Source organism: Monodon monoceros, unplaced genomic scaffold (genome assembly GCF_005190385.1).
Source record: "Monodon monoceros isolate NGI ecotype Baffin Bay Population unplaced genomic scaffold, NGI_Narwhal_1 Super_Scaffold_13, whole genome shotgun sequence".
Taxonomy (NCBI): Eukaryota; Metazoa; Chordata; class Mammalia; order Artiodactyla; family Monodontidae; genus Monodon; species Monodon monoceros.
In genome coordinates this window covers 14,710,732-14,720,129 of record NW_021703769.1, presented here as the reverse complement: position 1 = coordinate 14,720,129, position 9,398 = coordinate 14,710,732, and the positions used below count along the sequence as shown (strand labels likewise).

The following is a 9,398-nucleotide window of genomic DNA, read 5'->3' as shown; positions in this document are numbered from 1 at the left end:
CCTCAGCTGGGATATGAAAAGCTCTGTCAGCCCCCAGCTTTCCTCAGGAGCCCTCCTGCAAGGCCACGAACATGAGCCGACTCTGCCTCTCCATCGCCCTTCTTGTCCTCCTGGGCACCCTGGTGGCCTGCACCCCAGGGGGTGAACCCAGCAACCAGGCCCAAGGTAAGTCCTGACCCACCTCTCCTCTACAGGCTGGGGGGAGGGGGGAGTGAGGGGAGTCCGTGGAAGGGGCTGGGGAGCAGGGGTGGGCTTGGTGCCGCCAGTCTTCTCTGGATTTCTCCTGGGAAGTTGGGCAGCTTAAACTCCAGGGACATTTCATGACTCTAAAAAAGAAATCATTACACTTTCAGCTTTTAAAACAAATCATCCTGCCTAACTCTACAAGACCGGGGACCCCATCTCTGAGACTCTCTATTCCTGGTCTCTGCTGTGTCCCTGAACCTCACTGTAGTGTAATAAAAAGGTCAATATTTGATCTTTCTCCTGGCTCCAAGCCCAGGCCTCCTGAAACCCTTGGAATTTACTGTCTTTTGTATGGTAATGAAAGTGACCTCAGATAGCTTCAGGATGGGGCTGGACTGCAGAAAAATCCCATTTGGTGATTAGAGAGTTAGAACCCTCAACCCCCAGCACCTCTGGGGAGAGGGGAGGGTACTGAGGGAGAGTTCACCTACCAGTGGCCAATGATTCAATCAAATTGCCTACCTATTGAAGCCTCAATGAAAAGAACCCTAAACTTTGGGAATCGGAGAGCTTCCAGGGTGGTGAACATTCGAGGTGATGTGAGGGGGGACTGTCCTGAGAGGGCATGGAGGCTCTGCACCCCTCAACCCCCCTTTGCCCTATGTATCTCCTCCATTCAACTGTCCCTGAGTTTTATCCTTTCTATCAATAATAACCCAGAACTGTCAGTAAAGGACTTTCCTGAGTTCTGTGAGTCGTTCTAGTACGTTATTGAAAGTTGAAAGTGGGGTCCCAGAGCCCCCAGATTTATAGCCAATTGGTCAGAAGTATGTGTGACCCAGGGACATGTAGCTGTCATTTGAAGTGGTGGCTATCTGATGGCGTTGAGCCTTCAACCGCTGGGGTCGGCATTAACTCCGCGGATTTAGTGTCTGAAGTGAGTTGACTTGGGGGCCGCCCAGTTGGCGTTGGGGAATTAGTGGGTGTTGGTAGAGACACTACATATTTGGTGTCAGGGAAGAAATCCAGACTCATACATCCCTGGGCTTTGGTGGCTGGGATGAGGCTCAGGTACAGGGGAGTAAAAGTGGGGGGCAGTGCTCCCAGAAACTCTTACCAGTTATCTATATTTTAAGAGTTCCCTGCAGATGTCAGGTGCTTCATCAAATGGGTTGTAACAGGATCATATACTGACCTGACCTCACTACTCACCTGCTCTGGGACCTGAGGTCAGTCACTTTTCTGCAATTTCCCCACCTGTACAAGAGATAACTAGCAAACTAGTTCTCACAAGGGATTATCCATCATGAATATAGAGTCTTTTCACATTTCATGCCCAATAATGTCCTTTTTCCACCAAGATGTCTTAGTCTGAAAAGATGTGTCTACCTACCTCCTTCCTTCAAGAAAAAATATTTAGGGGTCAATAATGACATTATTTCTCCATTATTGTTGCAAGAAACGCAACACTTCTGTGACCTTGCTCTTGGGGTCAAGGCTGTGCTTCTCCCAGGCTGTTAGAATATTACTAAAAACTCAAGGCCCTTCCCCTTCCCCTCATGTCTGACTATTATTTTATTATCCTCTCAGGATACAGAACATTAGAGCTAGATTCATAATTATCCAGGCGCGCTGCTATCGAATGCACATTTGTGTGCCTGACCGCACAGTGAGGCCAAACAAACCGAAACGTGTGAGTTTGAAGCAGAGAAAGGTTTATTGCAGGGCCATGCAAGGAGACTAGGCTGGCTCATGCCTTAAAAACCCCAAACTCCCCCATGGTTTTCAGGGAGGGAGAAGTTTTTATAGGCAAAATTTGGGGTGAGAGCTGCAGGGTGTGTGACTTTCTTCTGATTGGTCGGTGGTGAGGTAACAGGGCAGTGTTCCAGGAATCTTGTGCTCAGCCAGAAGTTACCATCCTCCACCTGGGTGGGGGACTTAGTTCCTGCAGAAGATATTATGTATATTCCTTCAGGAGGAACCAGGAGCCAGCCCCAAGGCTGTACTATTGTTTCTTGACTGCTCCTCCTTTCTTTCTGCATTCCCTCCCTTCCCTGATTAACAACTGTTTGAATCTGCTGTTTGGTATTCTGGAAGGTCCAGGAGGCTGAAGCCTTTTTCCTGCAAATAAGAAATGGAGGTGGAGGGCAACACAGAAAGGCTTTTGTGCCCAGAACCCCACAGGGTCCTGCTCAGTTTCAGTGCCCCCTCATCAAATAGACATTTAACTAACAAGAATTTAATTGTATTCATTCTACTCAGTGTCGGTGCACTTGGCATGAGCATGAAATGGGAGATTCATTCATTTGACAAATATTTATCAAACCCCTACAAGCCACTGTTCTTGGTATGGGGACGCAGCTGTGAATAAAACAGCACAAGAACCAGTGCCCTCTAGAAGGAAGACAGACAATTGAGTAGGTGGAAATAGTATACCAGGTCATGGCAAGTGTCTTGAAGGTAGAGAGTGATGGGGATACAGCAGGCTGTGCTCTTTCTGTAGAGGGTCAGTGAAACCTTCTGTGATAAGGAGGCGTTGAGCAGAGGCTGCAGAAAAACGTGCCTGGTGTGTTTGAGCCACAGTCAGGACCAGGGTGGCTGGAGATAAGTGGGTGAAGGGGAGGGGAGTGGAAGGGGATGAGGCAGAGAGGCCATGGGGGCAGGTCCTGGCCAGCTTTGTAGGACTTTATAAGAATCAGAATTTGACTCTGAGAGAGATGGGGAGTCACTGAGGGATTGGTCACGGGAGCAATGGGTTAGGACTCAAGTTGTAACAGGATCCGTGGGGCTGCAGTGCGGAGAGTGGCCTCTAGGGGGCGAAGGGCAAAGACAGAGGCCCATGGGCAGGCTGCTGCGGTGGTCCAGGTGAGCCACGATGGAGTGTGTACCTATGTTGTTCCCTGGGTTGATCTCAGTTCTCTTGAATAGCATGAATGAGTTGCTCTGTAGAGGATAATTCTGTTCCTTGATTAAACAATTAATTATCTTTCCTTTGCTGTTTCCTGATACATAAATGCAGTAGTATGTGTTCATTATCTAAAACTTAGACAATAAAGAAAAACATAAAAAAGTAAATCAAGATTTCCAAATCCTGCAACCCAAAGGTTACAGATACATCCTTCTACTCTGAGGTCCTCATGTACAGGAACGAATTGACTTGCTCATCCAGAGATGAGGAGGGAACAGTGCAGCCCCGTGTCCTCTGGAAGCACAGCCTTCCCTTTCCTCACCTCCTCAGCCTCCAGAGAGGACGTGCTCCACCTCCATGGCAGGGCTGGGACTAGGGCAAGGTGAGGGGCACTCACCTCCAGCGCAGAATTTAAAGGGAGGCTAAAAAACTTATAATGCAGATAAATCATAATTGATTGCAATAGTGTAAAAACTCAAAAATTAATGCAAAAATCCACCGTGCACTCAATGTGAATGTTTTAAATAAAGACAGGATGTGACCCTGCACTTGCCTGACCTGCCTGTTTGCTTCACTCTAATCCTGGCCCTGCTCGGCTGAGACCAAGAGCTTTACATTGAGACCTGAATACGCCTCATTCCTGATTGCAAGTTCATGTGAAAATATTATCTTCTATCAGATGTAATTTTCTGCTTCAAAGAGGAAACTCTTCTTTGAAATAGAGACTTGCCATTCCTTATGTTTAAGAAAGCAACTTTCTAATCGATGCCAAGGTTTTCTCATAAATGAGAGCTTTCCCTCTGCTCTCTGGACATTTATGTGATTAGCCTGTGTTTCGCAGGATTTTCTTTTTGGTTAATTGAGGCATAGAGAAGTCTGTGGCTGAATAGACACATTGAATGATTCCGAGAACTTGAGTTCCTATCTTAAATGTTCATCAAGATATTTTACATGTTGACAACTTATGTCTAAAATATATAATTATTTTTCCAATTTCTGACCAATACACATTTTAAAACATTACATAGAATAAATGTGTTCTTGATATACTACAGTTCTAAAAGGAAACCATTTACTTAATCTGAGGCTCCAGAAAAGAAGCATCATATGTCCCAATGTTGGAAAACCTGAATGTGTTGATGTCCAGGGTGGTCCCTGGGGACTCGTCTGTTGTGCATTGGTGTGGGTGGGTTGAAGGGCTTTAATGGGCAATTGTGTCCAGAGGTGATTTTTAGCTTGGACACTGCCCTGGAACATTAAATTAAAATTGAATGAGTGCATCTAACAATTGCTCTAATAACTAATATTTATTGAGTATTGATCGATTGCCAGTTACTTGACGGACGTCATCTGTAATCCTCTCAACAAGTCCCTAAGGTTGAGATTATTATGCTCATTTCTATGATTAGGATGCTGTGGCTCAGAGTGGTTACTTGTCTTCCCTAAGGTCACACAGCCAAAGAGTGGGTCCTCTAAGACCTTAAAGAATATAGTTCAGGGATTTGCACTAGATGTTCCTTGAGACTTGGGGGTACTGGGGTAGGAAGGGGTGAGAGAATGGCTGGGGATAGGTAGTGAGAGGGCTGAGGATGGGGCTCCATCCCAACACCCAGGTTTCTTTTAATAAGTTTTTCTTTGAAAGAAGGGATCTGTTGCTAAAAAAGGGATTGACACTCATATCTTCACGGCAGGAGTTTTAAGCTTTACAAAACTAATATGTCACTGGATGGAGTGCTTCTTTTACTCCACAATAGGCTGCAACCATTTTCTGATGTCAATACATATTCTTCTACAATATAAATTTACTCATTATAAAAATTGTGGTATATTTTATTTTAAATATTTCTTCTTTCGTAATTGCAAAAGGAATATATGCTTATAAGAACTTGAGAGGATATAAAGATGTGTAAGGAAAGTTTTAAGACTCCTCTTCTTGCTATGTGTTTGTTTTTCCAAACCACCAAGCAATTCTCGAATTCTCAGGGAACACTGACTGGCTTTCCTACCATCATACCAGCTCTAAGGCCAGGAACCTGGAAATAATGTCAGATTCCACAGGTTAAGGACTGTGTCCCACAGGTCTCCTTCCATCTTCAGATGCCAATTACAAGTCCAGCTTGTCACTCATGCTTCTGACCAACAACTACATATCAGAGGTTCCCACAAACGCCGTGGAGTTAAATTAATTTGCTTGAGTGACACAGACCCAGAGAAACGTTTTACTTACAAGATTAACAGTTTATCATAAAAGGATATAGCTCAGGACCACCATATGGAAAGGCTGCATAAGGCAAGGTAAGGGGAAAAGGCACGGAGCTTCCATGCTGTCTCTCATCAGTACACACTCCCCAAATCTGCTCCTGTTCGCCAACCAGGAAACTCTCCAAATTCAATGCTTTTGCGTTTTATGGGAGGCTTCATTACATAGTCATGACTGATTAAATCATTAACCGTTGGTGACTGATAAACTTCCACCCACTCTCTTCTCCCTGGAGGTAGACGCTTTGGGATGTCGGTGAAAGTTCAACCATCTGATCAGGCACTTGTTTCCCCTGGCAACCAGTCCCCATCCTTGGGTTACCTAGGGGCTTTCCAAAAGTCACCCTCTTCACATAACCGAATACACATTTATTGCTCTCCTCACTTAAGAAATTCCAAGTGTTTTAGAAGCTCTGTGCCAGGATGGAACAAAGACCAAATATATATTTCTTATTATAAATCACCATATCACACCCCTCAAAATTCTAGTATTCCCGCCCCCATGAAATAGCCAAAGTAAATACACTGTATGTTTTTCTATGCCTTTCTCCATTACAGCATGATTCTTTTTTTTTTTGTGGTACGCGGACCTCTCACTGTTGTGGTCTCTCCCGTTGCGGAGCACAGGCTCCGGACGCGCAGGCTCAGAGGCCATGGCTCACAGGCCCAGCTGCTCCGCGGCATGTGGGATCTTCGCGGACCGGGGCACGAACCCGTGTCCCCTGCATCGGCAGGCGGACTCTCAACCACTGCGCCACCAGGGAAGCCCTACAGCATGATTCTTTCACACTTTTTTTAATAGTGGAAAATTTCAACCATACTCAAAAGTACAGAAGATTATATAGTAAACCCGATGTACACATTGTTCACTTTTAGCAATTATCAACATATGGAGAATATTGTTTAGGTATGCCCTTTTTCTTCCCCCAGAGTTTTTTTTTTTTTTTTGGCGGTACGCGGGCCTCTCACTGTTGTGGCCTCTCCCGTTGCGGAGCACAGGCTCCGGACGCGCAGGCTCAGTGGCCATGGCTCACGGGCCCAGCCACTCCGCGGCATGTGGGATCTTCCCAGACCGGGGCACGAACCCGTGTCCCCTGCATCGGCAGGCAGACTCTCAACCACTGAGCCACCAGGGAAGCCCTCCCCCAGAGTTTTTTAAAGCTAATCTAAGGCATCATGCCAGTCATTCCATAAATACTTCGTGAAGGGTGTATGGTTTTCTACGTCATCACCATGTCATCCTCACACTTAACAACAGTAATAATAATGCCTCAGAATGCAGACCATTAAATGGAGGTTTCACATTTCAAGCTCTGCTAATGCCCCACCCCCAGCCCCATCATTCTATTTCAAGACACTGTTGGCTTCAGTTGCCGACCCTGTAGACGGAGCTGTGATCACCATTCTCATAACTGACCCAGAGCCCGTCCCAGTCCCTGCAGCCCTGCGCCCTGCCTTCTGCCTGGAGCCTCCCTACACGGGTCCCTGCAGGGCCCTGTTCATCAGATACTTCTACAACGCCAAGTCTGGGCTCTGCGAGACCTTTGCTTACGGTGGGTGCAGAAGGAAGCAGAACAACTTCCTGGATAAGGAGGACTGCAACAGCACCTGTGGTGGCCGCAACAGGGCCCGGGGTAAGAAAGGGAGCAGGGCAGGATGGGAGGGGAAGGTCTGGGGAAAGAGGTGGAGCTCAGGGGGCCACACGCCATTCACACCTGCACAGTGTCTTTTCCCCCTCACTGCTGCCCAAGAGAAGTGGCTGCAGTGTCCTGTGAAACCACAGACTGAGCACATCCTCCATGCACCAGCTTGGCAGACGGTCACAACTGGAATCGCCCTCTAGATAATCGAAGCCACTCATCTCCTCTCCTTTTTCAGATGGGAACACTGAGGCAGCCACCCTGCACAGTGGGTCTGCAGTGCTCCTGAGTGCCCCACCTAGGCTTGACAAACTGGTTTTGTTCTCGTTGGTCATCCTAGTGTCAGGAGTACTGTGCTTTCTCATTTCTGCGATGGTCAAGGCTCCGTCAGGGTGTAGACTATCAAGGTCAGGGGTTTCAGTGATGGCAATCAACAAGTTCCTTTCTTCTTGCAGAGAGCCGGGCAGCTGGGCTCCCCTGAGATGGTGAAGTCCTAGGAGGCCCCACACAGCGCTGGGCTCTGCCTTCTGAAAGAGCTGAGCCTCTTCCTCTGCTTCCTTCTCAGACCTACCCTCCTCAGCAGAACCCTGCGTCTTTCCTCACCTTCATCCCACTCTCCACCATCACTGCTCTCCTTGGAGGGGGCAGCGATGGAAGTTCTGGCACCCAGTTCCGAGCGTCAGTGGTGGCAGAGGACTTTTCAATAAAGAAACCCCTTTTCCCCACAGTGATGTTGAATATTTATCTGTCTGTGGCTTAAATCTTATATTTAATAAATTCTTTTCCTAATTATACTAACTGGAGTGGATTCTGTTATTTGCAAGTAAGGACCTTCACCACTAGGGTCCATGGAAATGGTGGCCCTTCTCATTATTCTGCAGAGCAGCCAGCACCTCCCCTTTTCCTGTCCTCAGACTGGGCCCTACCAGGTATAGGAAGCAAACCCATTACAGCACCATCTACCTCTTAATAGTCACCCCAAGCTACACAAAAACCTGGGTGACAGACACCTCAACATGAAAGCTTTCATTCTTCACTTCTTGGACCAGGTCAAATTTGGGGACAGGTTGTTCTCCTGGACTCTCAGAAGGAGAAAGGAAGGAGCATGAGACTCAGCTGTCTACTTGCCCAAGGAACCTCCTTCCCTGAGGTCCTGTGGTGGGGTGGGGACTGCTACTTCAGTTAAAGAAAAGCATCTCCCCATTTAGTGAGTGCTTGCCATGTGCTAGGCTCTGTGCTTAGCGTATTTCTGGCATTATCTCATTTAATCTTCTGAGAATCCTTTGAAGATGAAATGGAGGTATGGAGATGTGAGTTGATTTCCTGGAGTTACTGTAACAAAACACCATGAACTGAGTGGTTTATTTATTTATTTTTATTCTCTTCCACTTCTGGGGGCTAGAAGTCTGAGATCAGGGTGTCAGCAGGGACATGCTCCCTCTGAAGGCTCTGGAGAATGATCTATTCCAGGCCATTCTCCCAGCTCCTGGAAGGCCTGGCTTGTGGCAGCATAAGTCCAGGCTTCACATGGCATTCTCCCTGTCTGTGACCTACTTTGCCCTTTTTATCAGGACACCAGTCATATTGGATGGGGGCCCACCCTAATGAACTCTTAACTTATCACCACACTAAAGATCCTATTTCCAAATAAGCTCACATCCTGAGTTCCTGGGGCTAGGACTACAACATTTCTTTTTTGGGTGGGGGACACAGCTGAACCCATCACAGTGAATAAATGGCAGGACCCTAACCATGACAGCCTAGCAGACTGCCCCAAAGCTTTTGTCCTTTGCAGGGAGGAAGATAGCTAAGAGCCCAACTCCCCAGCCAGTCTGTAAGATCCAGAGCCTGGATCTGCCTTAATTTGCAGTTCCTAAGAAGCGGAGGGAAAGTAGTTTGTTGGGTAAGATGGGGGCGGGTAAGAAAGGGCAGGAAAGGCAGGCAACTAACAAGGAGTGAGCAAGCCCATCGGCACTGTTAGTGATGAGCTCCCGTGGGGGATGGGCCAGATGGGGTCAACACCTTCCTTGTGGTTGCCTCCCCCAAGAGATACAAGAGCACCGACATACCAACTCCCTGTCACTCATTGGCTGGGGACTTCTGGCTTCCTCTGTGCACAGGCTTCTCGTGTGCCTCCAAGAAATCCCTCAGGCAAAGAGCTGCAGATACTGGCAGCTGGAAGTCAGCCGGCAACACTGAGGGTGGCAGCGGTCAGTGGGCGGGTGGGCGCACATCTGCCACACTCTGTGGCTTTGAACAAGTTACTGAACCTCTCTGCACCTGTCTTCTTCCTACGTGGGGTTGTCGTGAGGATAAATGAATTAGGACATGCTGAGCCCTTAGACCGGAGAGCCTGGGATGTAATTAGTGCAATTTAAACACTTGCTAGGATAATTACTGACTGA

At 47.4% G+C, this 9,398-nt stretch overlaps 1 protein-coding gene across 1 annotated transcript; it reads left to right on the top strand.

Annotated features, from left to right (window-relative positions):
- Positions 1–71: 71 nt before the first annotated feature.
- On the top strand, positions 72–7,490 carry LOC114893935 (pancreatic trypsin inhibitor-like). The gene is made up of 3 exons (XM_029219926.1): positions 72–165; positions 6,796–7,022; positions 7,449–7,490. The coding sequence occupies exons 1-3, from the start codon at positions 72–74 to the stop codon at positions 7,488–7,490; spliced, it is 363 nt and encodes a 120-aa protein (XP_029075759.1).
- The last annotated feature ends 1,908 nt before the right edge of the window (positions 7,491–9,398 follow it).

Excerpts from the sequence above, each read along its gene's own strand:
- LOC114893935 (XM_029219926.1), top strand. The coding sequence starts at position 72 with ATGAGCCGACTCTGCCTCTCCATCGCCCTTCTTGTCCTCCTGGGCACC. Across the intron at positions 166-6,795 it reads ACCCAGCAACCAGGCCCAAG|CCCTGCGCCCTGCCTTCTGC; the intron begins GTAAGTCCTGAC and ends CAGTCCCTGCAG. Across the intron at positions 7,023-7,448 it reads GGGCAGGATGGGAGGGGAAG|AGAGCCGGGCAGCTGGGCTC; the intron begins GTCTGGGGAAAG and ends TTCTTCTTGCAG.